Consider the following 21,519-nt stretch of genomic DNA (forward strand, 5'->3'; position numbering starts at 1 on the left):
GAAAACTGTCTGTGGACAAACACCAGCTCCCTCGGCCTGAAAAGCGTGATGAGCGCTGCACCCCATAGTTGCCTTTGATTAAACCATCCAGGCGTCCTTTATCTTTTTACCTTTTATCGAACCTGGTTCAAGCTCTTACCATACCCACACATAGAATCATAGAATCATAGAGTTGGAAGAGACCACAAGGGCCATCGAGTCCAACCCCCTGCCAAGCAGGAAACACCGTCAGAGCACTCCTGACATATGGTTGTCAAGCCTCTGCTTAAAGACCTCCAAAGAAGGAGACTCCACCACACTCCTTGGCAGCAAATTCCACTGTCAAACAGCTCTTACTGTCAGGAAGTTCTTCCTAATGTTTAGGTGGAATCTTCTTTCCTTCCTTCGAGAAGTAGGTTTTCTGAAGTATTATACATTTTCTTAAGTATTAATAGATTCCATTTCTTTTTCCACATTTCCCAGTATTTCTTTAACAGGCCATGGAAGAAAAACCAGCCAACTAAAAGTAGACGATTGCTGATGCCCACCCCACCTGCCCCCTGCTTACATGTGTTCATAAGCAAAAGCAGGAACAGCCAGGAGGGAAAGCTATTTTTTGTGGGGGGGGGGGGAGCATATTCCATGTTCAATGGCTCTTTGTTGAGGGCTGCAGTATCTTTAATCAGGCATCACCTCTTCAAGCAGCTGTATCTTTCATGGGTGTCTTCTGTGTTTCTTTTCAGGGTCATCCTGGAAGAGAAGGGCCAGCTGGGGAGAAAGGAGCACAGGTAAAAGCCTGAGTCTACATGCTAAGGAGGGACCTGAAGATTGTCCCTTGGTCTCTTCCTCCATGCTAAAAACTCAGACGTAGTATAAACTAGGTCATTTTAATATTAGTGTCTCCAAGGAATGTTTTGGGATGCATCTTTTAAAAAATCTATCTCATTGCTTATGCTCCCGCTGTTAGAAGCATTTCAAACAATTAAGCACAGATTTCTAGAGACTGAATTCCAAAATCTCAGTAGTGCAGCAAAAAAATCTTGCTCTCTGTTGAGGCCACTCCATATTTACATCACCTGTTTGTTCCCCACCAGCACAGAGCTTTCTCCCTTGCAACATGCCAACTGCAGTCCTGCAGGGAAGATTCTCAGAAATTCCATATTCAGAAAGTCCTTGTCCTTGTGGTAAAACACAAGTCAAAACCATTGCATGTCTTATTTTACTGCCTGTTTTACACAAAAATTTGTGACAAATATTTAAGGTTAAATTGCTCTGATTTCTCCAGTTTCCTCTCTTCTGAACAGTTGAGGCATGACATCAAAATTTCTGTCGCAAAGTTTCTGAGATATACCATGAAATGATATCACTATAAGACTTAAATCTTAGCATGTATTAGTTCTATCTTAAAGTATCTCCTTTTATGAATATCCAATTTAATGCTTTGACTTATAAATTTTTGTGTCCTCTGTATGCCAATAAGAGAGACTGATTGAAAAAAAGAGCAACCTTTTTTCCTCCAGGGTCTGTCTGGTGCAGCAGGTCCAATAGGCTACCCAGGTCCCCGTGGAGTCAAGGTAGGTCCTTGTTGCCTCCTTTTACCAAGTTCTTTAACCCAGAATGAGAATCACGGCTGGGTTTTCTCCCCCCACCACACTGCCACATGCTACTGGATCCTCAACTTACAGCTGCAGCCTTGGAAGTAAAGCTAACGAAAACCAAAGCCATTACAAGCAAGAATTACTGAATCATCATAGAATTGTAGAGTTGGAAGGGAACCTGCGGATCATCTAGTCCAACCCGCTACAATGCAGGAATATGCAGCTGGCCATATGGGGATCAAACCTGCAACCTTGGCATTATCAACACAGTGCTCTTGTAGCCTTATCTAGCATAGAGCTCTCTTGAGCTCTCTCTGCGCACGTTCCATAAATTGAGTTAATTTGCACTTATTTTGTTTTAAAAGAGGTACAAGAGCATCCATTGGCACTGCATCTTTAATACAAGCCACTATCCCCACTATTTAGTTTGCATTATTTATTGAACCTTTAGTGGAAATTATTACATCAAATGCTACAAATAATGTAGCTAAAATTGGTCAGAAGAATTTTAAATTAGCTCATATACAGATGATGTCACACTATTTGTAAACAAATAGAGCAACCATGCAAAATCTGAAAAGCTAGCCTTGAACATAAGCAAGTAGTTTAAGGGGGAAATTGTGTATTGGTCACAATTAATTACTTCATAGTTGGGGGAATTGTTGGGGAAACAGCAGTCTAAAAATGATGATGTCAAAAATAATAATTTTATTTTTGAATTTACCTTTGGGAATTTACTTAAATCTTCTACAACTGGTTAAAGGTTTTTGTAGATGTTTTTGGTGAAAGGCCCAGAGTAGTTCAAAAATCTCTATTTAATGTAGAGTTGCCCCTTTGTTAGATTCCATGTACTGGGAAAATAATTGGGTATATAATTCAAAGTGATATTTTCCTCTGCAAATTTAAGATTACCAACCCCCTTCTCTTGCGGGGGCCCAATTAGTGCCATTGCCTTCCGTTAAGAGTTTGGGTGTAATTCTTGACGCTTCCCTTTCCATGGAGGCGCAAGTTACAGCAACAGCCAAGGCGACATTTTTCCACCTTCGCCGCATCAAGCAGTTGGTCCCTTACCTTTCCCGCCCCGACCTGGCCACAGTGATCCATGCGACGGTCATCTCCAGGCTTGACTACTGTAATTCGCTCTACGCGGGGCTGCCCTTGAAGCTGTCCCAGAAACTCCAGTGGGTGCAGAATGCTGCAGCGAGGCTCCTCACGGGGTCTCTGCCATGGGAGCATATTCACCCAGTGCTTTTCAAGCTGCACTGGCTCCCGGTGGAGTACAGGGTCAGATTTAAGGTGCTGCTTTTGACCTTTAAAGCCCTTCGCGGCCTAGGACCCTCGTACCTACGGGACCGCCTCTCCTGGTATGCCCCACGGAGAGCCTCAAGGTCCATAAATAACAACACCCTAGTGGTCCCAGGCCCTAAGGAAGTTAGATTGGCTTCAACCAGAGCCAGGGCCTTTTCAACTCTGGCTCCAGCCTCCTGAGACCAGGGCCCTGCAGGATCTGATTTCTTTCCGCAGGGCCTGTAAGACAGAGTTGTTCCGCCTGGCCTTTGGCTTGGAGCCAATTTGATTCCCTCCCTCCCTCCCTCCCTCTCTTTCTTTTTTCTTTTCCTTCTCCTCCTGCGATGAGGCTACATTTTAATATTTTAATGTTCCATTATTTTAATGTTGTATTTTACTTTTGTTTTTAAGTTGTAATCATTCATCTTGTTTTTATTATTGCTTGTAAGCTGCTCTGAGCCTGGCCTTGGCTGGGGAGGGCGGGGTATAAATAAAAAATTATTATTATTATTATTATTCTGTACAGTCATGCTGATCATTTCTTTATTACCTCTGCCAGACATAATGGAGTCCAGTAAGTTCTGAACAATACTGTTTGTTGCTTGACTCTTAGTTTAAAGTCCAGAGACATCCTTGTTATAGAACTTAATACATTTTCCCATTGCTTGGTCGAGACCGAAATCTCAAATCTTTATTCCACTCCTCCTTTAATAATCTGTGTATCAAACTGGTTTGCTGCTAATAAACATTTGTATAAGATGATAGTGGATTTTTTTGTTAAGAATTGATCAGCTGTTTTAATATCTCTATCATCTCTGAAGCTGTAAAAACTGCTCATCCAATATTTGCAACTTAGAAACAGTATTCATACCTTAATTACTGAGTGTGGCTCTTTAGGAAGACTCAGTGAATTTGAAATGTCAACAAATAAATGGAGATGGGTGTGGCAGAATGGGTCGTTGTTAACCTTGAAGGAAGATTCTATAAAATGATTTTTAGATCTTATTTAACATCAAAACATCTTCACTGTATGTATAAAATGGTTAGTGTTGGAGATGTAAGATGCCTAACACACACATCTTAAATATTTTCTGGTACTGTCTTAAAATAAAACAAATTTCTGGATTGATATTGTTAAAGAAATTGAAACAATTATGGCATATATTCTGCCAGTAGATCCACCAGTCTTCTTATTTGGTTGTAATAAGGATGCAGAGACATGGGTGGTGCTGTGGTCTAAACCACTGAGCCTCTTCGGCTTGCTGATCAGTGAGCTCTCATTGCTCTGTCCCAGCTTCTGTCAACCTAGCAGTTCGAAAGCACACCAGTGTGAGTAGATAAATAGATACCACTGCAGCGGGAAGGTAAATGTTTCCATGTGCTCTGGTTTCCGTCACGGTGTCCTGTTGTGCCAGAAGCGGTTTAGTCCTGCTGGCCACATGACCCGGAAAGCTGTCTGTGGACAAACGCCAGCTCCCTTGGCCTGAAGCAGGAGGAGTGCCACAATCCCATAGTCACCTTTGACTGGGCTTAACCATCCTTTTTTTACCTAGTAAGGATGCAATACTGACAGATGTCAGAGAGTTGGTACTCTAAGTGCAGCCTGTATACCTATTGCTTACAACACATGCCATTGGCACATGCCAATGTGCATGACTGGTTCACTAAGGCTGGGGCACAGTCTGTATGGTTAAATTAACCAATTTGTTTCAGATCAGAGCGGGTTGACAGATTTATGACTCTTTGGCTGAAATAATTTTTGTTGTTAAATCATGTACTGGTGTAGTAAGATATACGGAAAATCTAATTTACATGTTTTGTCAGGAATACTGGTACTTTATTTTTAGACTAAGGTTAGTGGATTATTGGACTAAGGCTTGTGAATAGCAGCTATTTCTATTTTTTAATCAAATGTGTCAAATCATTCAAATGGTTTTTTCTTTAACAATATGCATCTATTATCAAATAAATAAATAAATTTTTAACGCTTGATGCTATTTGTTAATTCTTCTGGCTAACACTGTTGCACCTTTCCATGTTTCCTCAGGGGGCATTTGGCATGAGGGGCCTCAAAGGTAGCAAAGGTGAGAAGGTGAGTTGTTAGGTGAGGGATCTATTTCAGACAACAGATCTCATGGATTTCTTCTAATCTCTGGATACGACTTGTCTGTTCCTGCTTTCTCTACTTGTTGTACACCATGTAACAAATTATGGAAGTTTAATCTGGGGAATAATCTGGGTTGTCTATGCTCTGGTAACCTCAAGGTTAGATTACTGCAGTGTGTTATATGTAGGGCTGCCTCTGAAGACAGTTTGGAAACTTCAGCTAGTGCAGAATTCAGCAGCCAGGTTGCTCACTGGAGTGTTCTTTTTTAAACAAGCTGAGATTTTATTTCTTCCTGATGAATTATAAAGTGATGGTGTTAAGTATCTACCTGCCAAATTTAACATCTTCTTTGTTTTCTAAAATTCTTATAATTGCCAACAATTTGTAACTGGGAAAAGTGAAGATGTTCAGGAGAATCTGCATTCAAAATTTTGCAAGTAAATTTGAGTTAGTACTTCTGCTTGCAGGTTTGCCAGCTAATTGGCCTAATACAGGCCATTTGTACCAGTCTCTGGCTACTCAGATCCTGAGAGGGACCCCTCACCCTCTCAGAAAAGTGGAATATCCCAACACTTCCCAGTCCTCCTCCAGGACCAGTTGTGTGGCTCAGCCCTCCACTTCTGCTCTTGCAGGAGTTCCATTTGGGTCCTTTGGAGGGTTTGTGGTGTTGGCAAGGATTGTAAGGGGAGGTTTTGGTAAAAGGTAAAAGGGAAGGCTCTCTGAACGTCACCCAAATTGGGCAGCTAGTACAGCAGAGAAGCTGTGGGCACTGGTAGTGTGAATATTTATGCTTCTTGATGCCACACCTCCGTGTCAAAGTTAGAGACCTGGGCACTTCTACTGCTCCAGCTACCTGTTGTCTCTTTATAGGGAGAAGATGGATTTCCTGGTTTCAAGGGTGACATGGGGCCAAAAGGTGACCGGGTGAGTGATACCCTTCCCCATATGCTAATGGTTCTGTACCTTTGAGAACTTTGAGTGTGCTAATCACACAGTTTAACACATTTGTAAAGCAAGCTAATGTATGCTTACCTGCATCATTTTCCTAAATGACTCCAGTTCTTGTACTGGGGAATCTGTAAATCTCTGACCTCCCAATATTTTTACCCCCGGATTCTGCTACAACCACCCTTTTCTTTTTATTTCTGACAGGGTGATGCTGGCCCATTGGGTGTACGTGGTGAGGATGGCCCTGAGGGGCTGAAAGGTCAGGCAGGACCTGTGGGGGAAGCTGGTTCTTCTGGGCCAGCTGGTGAGAAGGTGAGTCATTGCCCCATCACCCTCCCTGTGCCTAATTTTAGGAGTGACCGCTCCCCACATTAAATTGGGGGCACCCTTTGCTTGATCGCGCTCAACCCCCTGGGGCACCATTAGCATAGGCATGGCTTCACTTTCCCCAGGTGGGATACCTGGAGGTCTCCGCCTACCTCAGCCAGTTGCCCAATCCCACCTGGGGAGGCGTTGCCAAGGTGATCAGGCCAGGTAGGGGGAGGGACCACCTGCCCACACAATAGGGGGAGGATCTTACCTGGGAATTGGTAGCTAGCTGCTTTACGCTGGGTTCACACTACTTTGCACCCAGTTCTCTTCTCTACCCACTTTCAAGTACTTGTCTAGTCCTTTTTTGCAGTGGTGTAGCATGGGTTCCCGGTGCCTGGGGTGGGGAAAGTGTTGAGCCCCCTGGGGGGCAGCTGGGATGGAGGTGCACACCAGGGGGCCCTTTCCCCCCTTGGGCCCTTTCCTGCCTCCCTCCCTCCTGGGTGGTCAGCCATGGCCCCCTCCCCCTTGACCCGGCTGGGTGGCATGTAGGTGGCAGTGGCAAGGCATGTGGGGGGCACACTGGTGGGCATCCATGCTAGGAGAACTCAGGGCTGCCCTTGCATGGCCCACTGTTGCCTGCTGGCCATGACCCCTCTCTGCTGGGGAGGCCAGTGCCAGGAGCGCCAAGTGGAGCTGCCACTGCTCCTTCTGCAGCTACCATGGCTCAGCCCCCACCGCAGCCTCCTCCTCCCTGGTCTGGGCCTGGGCCACTGTTCCCACTGGCATCCAGCGTTCCCTGGACCTTGCCGCCTCACAGGCCAGGAGAGTCAGTGCCTCTGGCCAGTCCAGGGGCAGGGCGCACACAGGCGTCCAAGAAGGAGGCACTGCCCCAGCCCCAAAGGATGAAGGTTGAGGGCCCGGCCCAGGCATGGCTTGCTTCCGTGTGGCTCCAGAAGGTGGCAGGAGCTCCATCGGGAACCTGTTGTGGGGTGCCTGGTTGTGGCCCTCTCATAATTTTGCTCCTGGAAGTCACCATCCCCGTGGCCCCCCACATGCTATGCCACTGTTTTGGGGGGCACTTTAAGACTTTGATCTTCTATTTTTGCAGGGCAAATTGGGGGTGCCAGGCCTACCAGGATACCCTGGACGCCAGGGACCTAAGGTGAGTATGAGGAGATTTCTGAGGTAAAGGAAGGATGACATGTCCCCGCTCGTCATCTGCTTTACTGAGACGCTGTGGTTTTCCTGCAGGGCTCAACTGGATTTCCAGGGCCTCTGGGCCTCATTGGAGAAAAAGGCAAACGGGTGAGTGCAGCCATGGGAAACGGGGGCCACATCTGGAAAGCGCCATGTGAATGGAAGATACATCCAGGGTTTGTAGGTATGGTAGGGCTGCCATATTTCAAAAAGTAAGTTCCTGAGCTTTCTTTAGGGAAACTTGATTTTTCGATTGACTTGCCTCATGAGAAGTTGTGAGATAGCAAAGAAAAGAGAAGCCAATGAGATTAAGAGAGTGGCATGGCAGAGCCAGATGAAGGAAAGACCATTACATTAGTACCTCTGGTTACGAACTTAATTCGTTCCGGAGGTCCATTCTTAACCTGAAACCGTTCTTAGCCTGAGGTACCACTTTAGCTAATGGGGCCTCCCGCTGCCGCTGGCGTGTGATTTCTGTTCTCATCCTGAGGTAAAGTTCTTAACCCGAGGTACTACTGCGTCAAGATTTTCAGGTGCAAGTCTGCATCTGAGCTAACTCACCCCTTCCAAACTTGGCCTCCCATCATCCCTCACATTGGCGAGGGATGATGCGAGTTGCAGACTGACAACATCTGCAGGACAATAGGGTCTCCATCTCTAGTTTGCGTAATCAAGAGATGAATTGGATCTGTCTTGGGCCCGGTCTTATTCAACATCTTTATCAACGACTTGGATGATGGACTCAAGGGCATCCTGATCAAATTTGCAGATGACACCAAACTGGGAGGGGTGGCTAACACCCCAGAAGACAGGATCACACTTCAAAACGACCTTGACAGATTAGAGAACTGGGCCAAAACAAACAAGATGAATTTTAACAGGGAGAAATGTAAAGTATTGCACTTGGGCAAAAAAAATGAGAGGCACAAATACAAGATGGGTGACACCTGGCTTGAGAGCAGTACATGTGAAAAGGATCTAGGAGTCTTGGTTGACCACAAACTTGACATGAGCCAACAGTGTGACGCGGCAGCTAAAAAAGCCAATGCAATTCTGGGCTGCATCAATAGGAGTATAGCATCTAGATCAAGGGAAGTTATAGTGCCACTGTATTCTGCTCTGGTCAGACCTCACCTGGAGTACTGTGTCCAGTTCTGGGCACCACAGTTCAAGAAGGACACTGACAAACTAGAACGTGTACAGAGGAGGGCAACCAAAATGGTCAAAGGCCTGGAAACAATGCCTTATGAGGATCGGCTAAGGGAGCTGGGCATGTTTAGCCTGGAGAAGAGGAGGTTAAGGGGTGATATGATAGCCATGTTCAAATATATTAAAGGATGTCACATAGAGGAGGGAGAAAGGTTGTTTTCTGCTGCTCCAGAGAAGCGGACACGGAGCAATGGATCCAAACTACAAGAAAGAAGATTCCACCTAAACATTAGGAAGAACTTCCTGACAGTAAGAGCTGTTCGACAGTGGAATTTGCTGCCAAGGAGTGTGGTGGAGTCTCCTTCTTTGGAGGTCTTTAAGCAGAGGCTTGACAACCATATGTCAGGAGTGCTCTGATGGTGTTTCCTGCTTGGCAGGGGGTTGGACTCGATGACCCTTGTGGTCTCTTCCAACTCTATGATTCTATGATTCTATGAAAGGAAGACAGCATCTCTGGGCAAGACAGGACTCCTTTGCCTTATTAACTCTGGTGAGTGGAGCGTCCTAGAGTGACAGAGGCCTCTGGATGACCAAAGTGCTGAGGCACGGTGCCATCTCCGTAATGAGAGCATGTCTGGGTGCCCTACTTTTCTGTCTCATCTTCTGTTTCTCTTTATGTTTCACAGGGCAAAGCTGGCCAGGCTGGGCAGACGGGACAACGGGGTCCCCCGGTGAGCTTTTACCCAATGTCACAGCACAGCTTATTTTTATTGTTATCAACCTCTTTTAGTTGCTTTGTACAAAAAGTTCTCAAAGTAACATAACAAGATAAAATACAAACAGAAAAAATAGCTTTAAAACCAGACAATTTGAAACCGTGAACAATTCAAAAATCATAATATGTTCATCCAACAACACAATGCATTGAACAAGACCTACCCCACCTCACTAAAAGATGAGCGCCAGGGAACTTCCGGTTAAGGCAGCATGGCAGACGCCACGGCAACGGGCAGCTCCTGAAGCCAGCCAGAACCTACAAAGCTACCTGGCTGGCTCCTGGGCTGCTGAAACTGCTGCTGCCAGCACCACTGGTGTTGTTACCAGCACCAATACCAGAGAGGAACTGGGGGCACCCGGAGCAAACAGCAAGCCCCCCCCCATGACCTTGACCAAACCGGGACCAAGGGCACCCAGCCACCCGGAGCTCCGAGTTCAGGAGGACCTCGGAGCCAGCACAGAAGCAGGAGGGGAAGGAGAGAAAGGAGCCCAGACCCCACCACTTCTGCCTCCACTGCTGCCAGCACCACCGCCAGAGGGAAACCGGGGCATCTGGCGCACCTACTGAGGGAGCCACAGCCTTCCTCCCCCCCCCCCACACAACCCATTGGTGCTCCGAGTATGGGAAATAGCCTTACTAGAAAAATTAACCAATAAACTGAAACTGACACGGGGACAAATAGAAGAAGACGCCTTTGTCGGACTTCTGTTCGACCGAGTGACTCTTCCGGTCAAGTCCTCCAACGTGATTAAAGACCTGAGCCTTTGATGAGGCTCCAAGCACACTCCCCCATTACGCAGAATATCTAGCACGCGGGGAAGGAGCAGAGATAGTATGAGCTACATTGCAAAGAGCATTTTATTTCTAACTACGCAGACAGGAAAGGAATAAACATGCTCTCTCTGTGAAAGCAGAGAGCAACTGGAACACAAAGGAACAGGAAACCAGTAAACATCACACCCGTCTCCTGTCTTCTGTGAGACTTCCAACAGTCTGGAATGTCTCTGGAATGTAAACAGAGTCTTGTGACTCAAAGCACTGCACAGTGGCACAAACAGAAACTAACAGCCTTCACATCCTCCCCTTTATCACATACACAGCCCAACAAGACAATGACAAAAATCCACCAACAGCATACAAATAAATATGGCTAACCTGATCCAAAACACCCACCCACCCCACTCACACATGAAAACAAAGACCACCACAGCCAACCACAAATGAACGGCCATACCATAGGCCAACCCCAACCTCTCTCACCACCAAAGGAACACAAGCGAACAGCAGAGAACCTGCACAAGCAATGCTGACACAAAACCCCACATATATTAAGTAAAATAGAAACATTGCCACCCGACCCCACCCCCACCCATCTTTCCTGCCCTCCACCTCTTTCCCCTTATTCTTCCCAACAAATGAAACCGATTGGTAAAAAAAAAAAATACATGGGGGGGGGGAATACGAAAGAGAGAAATTGCACATACCTTTGTAAATCAAGAAAATCTTTAATAAAAATACATTAAAAAAAAAAAAAGATGAGCACCACAGCAGAGACCAACTAAGCTACTGAATGCCTGAGGGAATAAAAATGTATTGGACTAATGCCTAAATACATATTGTGGTGCCAGGCAAGTTTCCCCCCGGAGAGCATTCCCCAAAGGGGGGCAAGGGTGGGACACCACCCCAAAGGCCTGTCATTTTACTGCACTGGAGCGCTCTGTCTCTATCTTTATCTCTATCTCTATCTCTATCTCTAATTGATCGATCATTTGATTGATACAGATCCAAGTTGGCCAATTTTCTATATTTAAGCACCATGCCACCTGAACATACAATTACTGAAGAAACCAAGTACAATGATGTGAAAATACTGATAAGAAAAGTGGGACAGAAATATGTTGGGCCCCTTCAATGCTGGCTTTTAAATTGGTCTTGAAAAGCCATTTATTCTGAGCTGCTTTTAATTAAGATGCTAAGCTTTATTAGTGTTTTATATTGCTGCTGGTTTTAAACTGTTGGTTTCACATTGTTCTTATTGCCTGTTTCAATTAATTTTATAAAAGCTGTCTTATGAAATGTTTTAACTTTAATACTATAGCACTGATCTTTTGTTTTATTTTACTAATGTAAGCTGCCATGAGAGGGCTTTTGGTAGGAGGGTGGCCTAGAAATCATTAAAATAAAATGAACTTTTTAAAATGTGATGGGTAGTGGCAAGGACCAGAGCTAAATATGGTTGCTGCCATCTTCTGTGATATTTATTCAGAAAAAATGAATATCCTGTGTAACCCCCAGCAATTTACAGAAATTACAGAATCAAAATGCAATAAATATACTGCTACAAATAAAGATAGAATAAGAAAAATACAATTACAATTCCTCATTTAAAACAGTGCAGGCAACTGAACAGGATAGCAGGGTGACCTTCTCAAGTGGCCATATAGCTGTTGAACAGCCTTCAGGATAAGATAGTGGCTTACAGCGCCCTCAGTTCAGCTGCCAAGGGACTGAGGCACCATCGCTGAACGTGACTCTGCAACTGCCTGGCATCTCTGGCAAGCGAGAGTCAAGCCAATGGGAGACAGTGCTTCTGTGTTGCAGCCCATGGATACAATCCAGGAGAATACCTTACCAACAGTATCAAAAGCAGCTGAGTTAGGAGTCTTGACAGGGACACCCCTGCCATCTTTCCTGGAGAAGGTCATCAGGGTAAAAAACAGACCTGAATCCAGATTGAAATGAGTTCTGATAATCAGTTTCCCTGAAAAAGGCCTGCAGCTGGACTGCCTGCACTTTTCTCAAGCCCCTTGCCCCCAGAAGGAGAGTGGCCAGCCAGGCAGGACATGGAATAAACCTCTGAATCCAGGAAGAGTTGTTTCAGGAGTGGCTGCCCCACTGCCTCTTTCAAGTTCAGGGGCCTTCAGCACCCTTTCCAGCCCTCATATATCATATCAGATACTTATACCATCTTTCTTTGCCCTAGTCTTAGAATTCCTGAGAGCTCAGTACAAGGAGGATGGAGGAAAGACAGATTGCCCGAGCTGCCTCCTCTGAATTGGGGACCTTACAATGCCCACATGGCAGAGAGCTGAGGGGACCACCAGGTTCAAGAATAGGCAGAACAACTTCATCCTGTAAGCTTAGCATAGGTCTCTGCAACCAAGAACTCAGGGGCTGGGTAGGATTGACTCAGACACCACTTCCCTGTGCTGATGTGGAGCTGGGGGTGGAGGAGCCAGCTGCTTACCGTAATTTCAAATACATAGACACTAACAAAAAATTACTTTGCTGTCATTTTTCACCCTGTTCTAAAGTTTGATGCTCATCTAAAATTGCACTAACATAACCAGTCAACATTTCTCATCCATCCATCCACTTGGAGCCATAGTGTTCTAATGAATGTAGATGTTATCGGGGGCTGTCCACTATAGAGCTGAAATTCTAAATCAAATCCTCCTGGTTTGAATTTGCTCATGAGTATTTGAATTTATATTCTCATTTGAATTTTCTTCCCAGTCTTCATTTTTTCAATTATGGAAGCTTTTAGAGTGGTTTTTTTTTTTGGGGGGGGGAGGTAAGTGATAGTGTGTAAAATATTTGATTTATCAAATTAATTGGTACTTCCTCCAGCTTCCTCCAAATTGACTCTAAGTAAAGTTGAATTTAGTGAGTTAATACCATTATTACCTTAAAACCCTCTATGATTCTTTAAAAGAACTTCTAAGTCTACTTTCAGTGTGAAATTTGAACACACAAACATGACATTCAAAAAGATTACTTTAAAATCTTGAAATGTTACTTCACTTTGGATTTGGATGTCATTTCATTTCTGTTCTGGTGCAGATACCAGTTCTGAAAGGAGAAACCATGCCTTTCGTGCACATCTGCCTGCAATCCTTACACTCTAACACAGGCAACCTAAGGCCCATGGGCCACAAGCAGCCCACGGGAGTCGTTTAACCCACGAGCCGCCCACTCAGTGAGTCCCAGCTTGCGGCGCTAAACTGGTGCAGCATGGTGTGGGGACTCGCTTCCGTGGTGCCAAAAATTGCACCTGCACATGTGCAGACTCTGAAAAACACGTCTGCGCAGACTCTGGAAAGTGTGGGCGCATGCGTGAGCGCACGGAGGGATCTCCGCTGCAGTGAACCGGCCCAGGCAAGGTAAACCTTGCTGACCCCTGCTCTAACACCTCTCATCCTGCAGCAAGTCGCCTATTTCTGTCACTTTGGTCCATAATTCAGGCAGGGGCTTGTGCATGAAGTCATGGTCACGTGACATGCTATACCCTCCCCCCCAAAAAGTTGCAATTCACTCAGTTATCCTCCTGCATTCCTAGTTTAGCATGCAAGTGCTGTAATGACAGTGAGAGATATTGTCTTCTGGAAGTACCCAGTCTGGTCGCTCAATTTCATCACTCTAAATCATGTGGGACCTCCAAAGTCTGGAGCAGCCCCCACGTGGCATTTACCAGGCTATGAAATTAGTGTCATTTCTCCCTTTCTAGGGTCTTCCAGGTGAACGTGGTTTGCCAGGACCCACAGGAAAACCAGGACCAAAGGTATGTCTGCCTTTATGCTGTGCATGTTGTACATTTCTCTGTGACCTCTGTTTGTTCACCTGTACCCAGCGCTCTCCATTGGAGCACAACACTATTCTCATCTACATAATTTATGTGTTGGCTTCCACTGATCTCATAACAGGACCTTTTTACTCTGCCTAGAATATTTTCTAAGGAACAGCCCTGAGGCCAAGCTGTCTTCAAACCTTTTGTTCTCCCCTCCACCCCCCCCCCCCGCCCTATCTCTAAGTTATGTAATTTCACTACTACTAAGAGGCAGGGCTGTTCACTAGAGAGTACTGTTTCACTACAGGCTATTGCAGAAATCACTTGTACATCCTTTGGGTGGTTTAGCCATGCTTCTTTTTGCTGTGTCAGTTTCTTGCTTTCAGTGCAGTTTCGTTTTAAATGATGTTAATTTAAATGAAGAACTTTTTGACGGTAAGAGCTGTTTGACCATGGGATGGAAGGTGGTGGACTCTCCTTCAACGGAGGTTTTTAAAGCAGGTGTCGGCTGGCCGCCTGTTCTGGATGCTTTAGCTGAGATTCCTGCATTGCAGGGGGTTGGACTAGATGACCCTGGGGAGCCCTTCCAACTCTACAATTCTATGATTCTATAGGTTATTTATGAACAAAGAAAACAAGAATATTAGACCATACTCTCAGTTACCACAATCCTCTCCCCAACTTGCTGCTTTTCCCTCAGGGAGTAAGATTTTGATATGGAAGAACATTCAAACGTGCTATTCAAAATCGAATAGTCGCAGGAACTGTGCACCAAGTCAGCCATCTGAATGAATTACTTGACTCACATGAATTTCTAGTCCTTATTGTGCCCCCACTGAATGAGAGCTTCTTAATGCTGCCTCTTCAACCTTATTCCTCTAAGACCGCTTTACATGCTAGTCCCCAACATTTATTGCAATCAAAAGCTGGGATCCTTTTCTGCCACCCCTCAACAATGCTTTCTTCCCACAGGGTGATTCAGGCCACGATGGAGCCCCAGGAATTGTTGGGGAAAAGGTAAGCTGAGGAATCAGGTCAGTGCAAGGGAAGGAACCTTGGGGAGGGTGATATCAGCAGAGTCCAGTTTCCTGCTTTGGCCGAAGAAGCTAGGATGTCTTAGATGCCACCAGAGTTGTGGAGGGTGAGGTTTTACTCTAGGTAACAGACCCATGCTGCAGTGGGTGGGAAGAACGAATGCCACCTATGAGGTCTAAGAGGTTAAGTGACAGAGATGGGCCGGAGGAGGTCAAAGGCAAGGCAAGGAAGATGGAGAAAACCTCTCACAATCACGTTTCCCCCTTCTCTTTCCTCAGGGTCCCTCCGGTCCACAGGGCCCTAATGGATTCCCAGGCCCCAAGGGCCCACCTGTAAGTATCCCATGGACCTCCGGCCCAAGTTCCTACTTGTCTAGAAACATGGTGTTGGTAGGGGACAGTCGTCCCATGAGGCATTCAAACACAAGAGTGCCTTGTGGAAGAAAAATGTACAGTCTAGCTGTTTTAGGCCGACACTTGAATTAGAAGAGCAAAGAAAGCAAAACCCAGTTTAAGCATTTGCTATGGAAACAGCCTGAGATAATATTGTGTCCTTTACAAGATAGGACCCAAGTATGTGAGGGCAAAGGGAGGAGGAGCCTGTGGTGGCAGGCAGAATGACTCCCTTTTGCCTTTGCGGTTTTGACTGTAGTATTGGGAAGGGGAAACTAATTCTTTCTTGGAGGTACTCCTCAAGAATCTTAAGAAGCCAGTCCCTGCCTCACTTCTCCTATAGGAAAAATGCTTTTAAAGCCAGTCTATCTATCTATCTATCTATCTATCTAGTCTTTGTTTGACTCTGATACATATAACAACTTGCAGTTACTTGTATATTTTGCGAGATGTGTTGTATGGTATATATATATATATATATATATATATATATATATATATATATATATATTTAAGTGACTTATTCTTATATTTTGAATGACATCATACTGATTATATATTTACTAACGGTTATTAGCCAGCGTGTTGTGTTTGCATTTTTGTAGATTGTCACATATTGCAACACAGGGGTTTGTGTCTGTTCATGGTCACGGCAGTGCTACCTTTTGATATCTAAGCTTCTGATTTCTGGACAGTATTTGTTTGAAGGTGAATTTTTGTTCAACAGTTCTGAAGAAATTTGTTCAAATTGAAATCTACCTCCACCCCCGTTTGTTGTTGCCACAGGCGATACATTCTGACAAAATGAATTTTACCTGCAACTTCTAACTGCATGAAAGAGATGGGGGAGGGGGAACCAACATAAATTGTGAGGCATGCTTCTATCACAAAATTGCAATGTTCATTTTGAAGATTCCTGGAGAGTACCAGGTGGCTGATCATATTAGATCTCATTTAAAAGAGCACGGCCCGAGCTGTCTTATCCCCCTCTCTGCTCTCTGGTGTTTAGACTGGGGAGCTGTCCAGCAGGGTTGTCTGCCTTCCCCTCTCCTCCCATGTTCTTGATCAGAGCACTTGAAAGAGGAGGACCCATGATCTGGTTTTCATAGGCTTGAAATGTTTCCCAACTGCTAATCTTTCTCACAGGTTTTTATTATTTTATTGCATTGGTTTTATTAATCTGCCTCAGCACAGGCTGCCCAACATGTGTTGCGTTGTGAAATGGGTACATAGTTTCACAACAATCTCATACCAAAAGACAAAAAGTATTGTAGACAGGACCATGAAGGGCAGTTGTAGACCAGACTGAGTCCTATGACATAAACCTTTTGCACACTTATTCAAGCTTTCTGATGTGTGTTTGGAGTGTGCCTGCAGCTGTCTAAGGAGGGATTCTTGGGTAAAGGTTCCCTCCTGGCCATCTGAGAGTTTTCTTTTAACTCCTGCTGCTTGTAGGGCCCTGCTGGGAAGGATGGTTTACCGGGGCATCCAGGTCAGCGTGGTGAGCCGGTGAGTATCATTTCGAGCACAGTGCAAAGTTGGTTCTAGTCATTTGGGGGCTCTAGGCAAAGGCCATACATCCAAGTGTTCTTTCCCTGTAACCTCAAACGCTCTTCTTGGCCTGCCTATACCAGCACGGGAGCCTCCACCCTTTTCTCTTAATGGGCTTTGCATGCCACTGCTGGCTCTCCACAGTGCCTTCCACTTTCTTGCTGGAGCAGAGGAAAACAAGATACAGTTTCCAAGTGAACAGAACAGATCGGGCAACAGCTGACCCTCTGTTTAGTAATGGAAATGGTGAGGCAACTGTAGTGCTGGGCACATCAAGCAGTTGTTTGGCAGTGCCTTAACAAACTCAGCAAATGTTCCATTTTTTGAATGGATGAGTGGCCATGATTGAGATCCACCTGGGACTCCTTGCTTGATGCCATTTCTTTGGATCCTGACCTTCATTTCCCCTCCCCTTAGGCGGACTGATTCAGATGGCCCGCCCCTGCCACTTAATGTATCCAAATGGTTTCCAGAGAGTGGCAGGGGATGTTTTATCCCACGTTGATGGCCTTTCAGCTGATTTCCTAGTGACCCGTTGGAATGCGGAGTTAACCAGGGCTATCAACAGTCTGGCTCTGAAGTGCACTCTCTGAGTACATGGAGCCCAGACAACCCCATGGTTTTCTCCAGGGCTGAGGGTGATGAATCAATTGCTGAGACGGCTAGAGTGCCGGTGGCAGAAAACTCATTCTGAATTGGACCGCACACAAGCCTACCAAGTGGCGATAGCGACAGCAAAGAGGACCTTCTTTACTGCCTCAGTTGCATCTACAGAAAACAGCAGCAGGAGACTCTTTCAGGTGGTTCACAATTTAACAGAACCACCTTTGCCCTCGGGGCCTAGAAAGGACCCCAAGATCTCCTGCAATGATTTTGCAAAGTTTTTTTTGCAGATAAAGTCACTCAGATTCGGAAAGAGGTAGACTCCATCATGGGAGCAGGACCGGGGTGGGAGAATGCTAGAGTCCTGTCTAGTCGGTTGCATGGGATCAATTCCAATCTGTTTCCTCTGAGGATGTGGACAGGCTGCTTGGACAAGTGAAACCGACCACCTGTCTCCTTGATCCTTGCTCATCCTGGCTCATAAAAGTGAGCCGGGAAGGGCTGGGCGATGGGCTCTGCCGGGTGGTGAATACTTCCCTCTGTGAAGGAGCCTTCCCAGACCCACTGAAAGAGGTGGTCATTCTTGGGCAAGGTGATTGAGCGGGTGGTTGCTGAACAACTCCAGGCATGTCTGCAGGATGCGGACCATTTGGATCCCTTCCAATCAGGATTCAGGCCTCACCATGGGACTGAAACTGCCTTGGTCATGCTGGTTGATGATCTCTGACGGGCTTTGATACCATCGGCTATGACATCTTTCTGGACTGTACCGAGGGGCTGGGAGCTGGGGGCACTGTTATACAGTGGCTCCATTCCCTCCAGGGCCATGTACAGAAAGTGGTGTTGGGGGGTGAGTGTTCAGACCCCTGGGCTGAACTTGTGGAGTGCCTCAGGGTTCTGACCCCATGCTTTTTAACATCTATATGAAGCTGCTGGGAGAGATCATCAGGGGGTTTGGGCTGGGTGTTCATCAGTATGCGGATGATACCCAGCTCTACCTCTCTTTTACATCAGAATCAGTGAAGGCGGTGAAGGTCCTGTGTGAGTGCCTGGAGGCAGTTGGAGGATGGATGGCGGCTAATGGATTGAGGTTGAATCCTGACAAGACAGAAGTACAGTGGTGCCCCGCAAGACGAATGCCTCACAAGACGGAAAACCCGCTAGACGAAAGGGTTTTCCGTTTTGGAGGTGCTTCGCAGGACAAATTTGCTATGGGCTTGCTTCGCAAGACGAAAATGCCTTGCGATTCCTGGGGTTTTTTCCCCCTCCCCCCTCCCCCCCTTTTCCCCAAGCCCCTAAGCCGCTTAACAGCTGTTCGCTAAGCCGCTTAACAGCTGATCGCTAAGCCGCTTAACAGCTGATCAAAGCCGCTTATCAGCTGATCTAAGCCGCTAATAGCCTTTTAGCAGCTAATCCGCTAATCCCTTAAGCCTTTAATAGCCGCTAATAGCCTTTTAGCAGCTAATCCGCTAATCCCTTAAGCCTTTAATAGCCGCTAATAGCCGCTAAACCGCTAATAGCGCTAATCCCCAAAGGGCTTGCTTCGCAAGACGAAAAAAACCGCAAGACAAAGAGACTCGCGGAACGGATTCTTTTCGTCTTGCGAGGCACCACTGTACTCTTTTGGGGAGATGGGGTGGGTAGGTGTCTAGGACTCCTTGGTCCTGAATTGGGTAACTGTGCCCCTGAAGGACCAGGTGCGCAGCCTGGAAGTCATTTTGAACTCACAGCTATCAGTGGAAGCGTGTGTCCAGGCAGCTGTCTACCAGCTCCATCTGGTACACAGGCTGTGGGTACCTGCCTACAGAGTGTCTCAACAGAGTGGTGCATGCTCTAGATATCTCCCGCTTAGGCTACTGCAATGCGCTCTGTGTGGGGCTACCTTTGAAGGTAACCCGGAAACTACAACTAATCCAGAATGTGGCAGCTAGACTGGTGACTGGGAGTGGCCACCGAGACCATATAACATTGGTCCTGGAAGACCTACATTGGCTCCCAGTACATTTCTGAGCACAATTCAAAGTGTCGGTGCTGACCTTTAAAGCCCTAAAAGGCCTTGGCCCGGTATAGCTGAAGGAGCGTCTCCACCCTCATTGTTCAGCCTGGACACTGAGGTCCAGCTCTGAGGGCCTTCTGGCAGTTCCCTCGCTACGAGAAGTGAGGTTACAGGGAACAAGGCAGAGAGCCTTCTTGGTAGTGGCGCCTGCCCCGTGGAATGCCCTCCCATCAGATGTCAAGGAAATAAACAACTATCTGACTTTTAGAAGACATCTGAAGGCAGCGCTGTTTAGGGAAGTTTTTAGTGTTTGATGTTTTATTGTGTTTTTAATATTCTGTTGGGACCCACCCAGAGTGGCGGGAGAAACCCAGCCAGATGGGTGGGATATAAATTATTATTATTATTATTATTATTATTATTATTATTATTATTTAGGGATTTCATGGCAAAACTGGCCCACCAGGACCTGCTGGAGTTGTGGGACCACAGGTAAGGAAGAAAAGCTTCAGTTCTCATGATCACAGTCAAAACAACAAAAGATATCAGAGTCAGTAGCCACCAGATGAAGAATAGGTGGTGGTGCCTGACTAGAGATGAGGGGTTCAGAACTTCACTGTGGGGTCTAGAACCTCCTTTGTGTGATCCTGTGCACAGGGCAGATTCTGTCAGGCCTTGGCCTTGCTCTGAGTCAGGCTGCAGCTGGGTCCAGTTGAGGCACAGGCAGATAAGGATAAAAAGGGCTGAATGTTAGAAAGCTGATCCATGACAGGGAAGGATCAGGTATCAGCCATCAGTTGAAGGAGGCTAGGAATCTGCTGGCTGTTCAAGGACAAGTTGCTCAAACTGAGCAACTGGTTTACTGCAGGGGTCAGTGTGTCCCAATAGTCTTGTTAAATCACCTGAAGATATTCAAGTTGGGAGGTCAGCTGACTTTCTTTATTCATAAGGCCTGGTCTGAGGAACTGGAATCTGGCAGGTGCAAGAGGAAAGGTGTTGGAGACTCTGGTTTGACACACACACATACACACCAGTGCCTTGTAGCTTCTCACAACTGTAAGAGAATAATAATTGTCTTGCTTGATTGGAATAAAGTAGGCTGCAGATCTATCCAGTTCAACAATCAATCCCCACCAGGGGATAGTTAGATACCCCACAAGATGTTTGCAAACAGAGTGTGGTAGAACTATTTATTCCCTGTTTTCCTTTTAAGGGGTCAAGGCTTTTTAGTTCAGAAGAAAAAATGTGAAAGACACAATCAAGATTTATAGTGATTAGAGAGAAATTGCACACTCCCTTGCTCTATCAATACTCATAGTCATTGACTGGAAATAGGTTCAGCATACAGGAACAGAAATACTTCTTCAGGCAGCTCATAGTTAACAGCAATACCCACAAAATGTGATGATGGACACTAATGTACATGACTTGGGCTGGGGGACAGGTAAGAGAATTCATGTAGGAACTGAATTATCCAAGGCTGTCAACCATGATAATTTTCAACAATAGCAGCAGCAGCAGCAGCAAAACCCTCCATGCACAGCCGTCATAATCACGGATTCAGGAAAGAGGTGGTTGGGTGGGAAGGGGCAATCTTTTATCATGCCCTGCTTGTTGCTGCATTGTGCAATACATTCTCACTCTGGTGTCTCATGAGGCCTACCGGGAACTAGGAACCAGCAAAATCCGTCGCCAGTTGTCCCAGTGCAACCAGGCAGTCTCTGCTGGTTTTTGCTCCCAAACTGCTCTCAAGTGGTATACCTTCTCCGTACCACAGGGAAACTCTGGAGAAACTGGTCCCATGGGAGAGAGAGGCCACCCGGGCTCCCCCGGTCCCCCTGGAGAACAAGGGTTGCCAGGTGCCGCTGGAAGGGAAGGTGCCAAGGTGAGTGCTCACCCAGGAAATGTGTGTCATAATAACAAACTGTAAGAAACTTGTGAATTAACACATCAGATCTGACACAAACAAGAAATAGGCTTTTAATGCCTACTGCTAATTTGAATTAATTTATGAAGGCTG

General features: G+C 46.0%; 1 protein-coding gene across 6 annotated transcripts in view; it reads left to right on the forward strand.

The window, feature by feature from the left end:
• Nucleotides 1–21,519, forward strand: part of COL5A3 (collagen type V alpha 3 chain) — a 117,163-nt gene that overhangs the window by 69,814 nt on the left and 25,830 nt on the right. For all 6 annotated transcript variants that reach the window (XR_014508261.1, XM_083428176.1, XM_083428177.1 and 3 more), the window contains 14 exons: nt 723–767; nt 1,500–1,553; nt 4,912–4,956; nt 5,842–5,895; nt 6,124–6,231; nt 7,340–7,393; nt 7,483–7,536; nt 9,264–9,308; nt 13,863–13,916; nt 14,895–14,939; nt 15,236–15,289; nt 16,805–16,858; nt 19,938–19,991; nt 21,277–21,384. Coding sequence is in view for 5 of the 6 variants with exons in the window: in XM_083428176.1 (XP_083284302.1) it covers nt 723–767; nt 1,500–1,553; nt 4,912–4,956; nt 5,842–5,895; nt 6,124–6,231; nt 7,340–7,393; nt 7,483–7,536; nt 9,264–9,308; nt 13,863–13,916; nt 14,895–14,939; nt 15,236–15,289; nt 16,805–16,858; nt 19,938–19,991; nt 21,277–21,384 (828 nt within the window). In the remaining variant the exon portion in view is untranslated. The remainder of the gene's footprint in view (nt 1–722; nt 768–1,499; nt 1,554–4,911; nt 4,957–5,841; nt 5,896–6,123; nt 6,232–7,339; nt 7,394–7,482; nt 7,537–9,263; nt 9,309–13,862; nt 13,917–14,894; nt 14,940–15,235; nt 15,290–16,804; nt 16,859–19,937; nt 19,992–21,276; nt 21,385–21,519) is intronic.

Source organism: Podarcis tiliguerta, assembly GCF_965153285.1.
Source record: "Podarcis tiliguerta genome assembly, chromosome: 2".
In the NCBI taxonomy this organism is placed as follows: domain Eukaryota; kingdom Metazoa; phylum Chordata; class Lepidosauria; order Squamata; family Lacertidae; genus Podarcis; species Podarcis tiliguerta.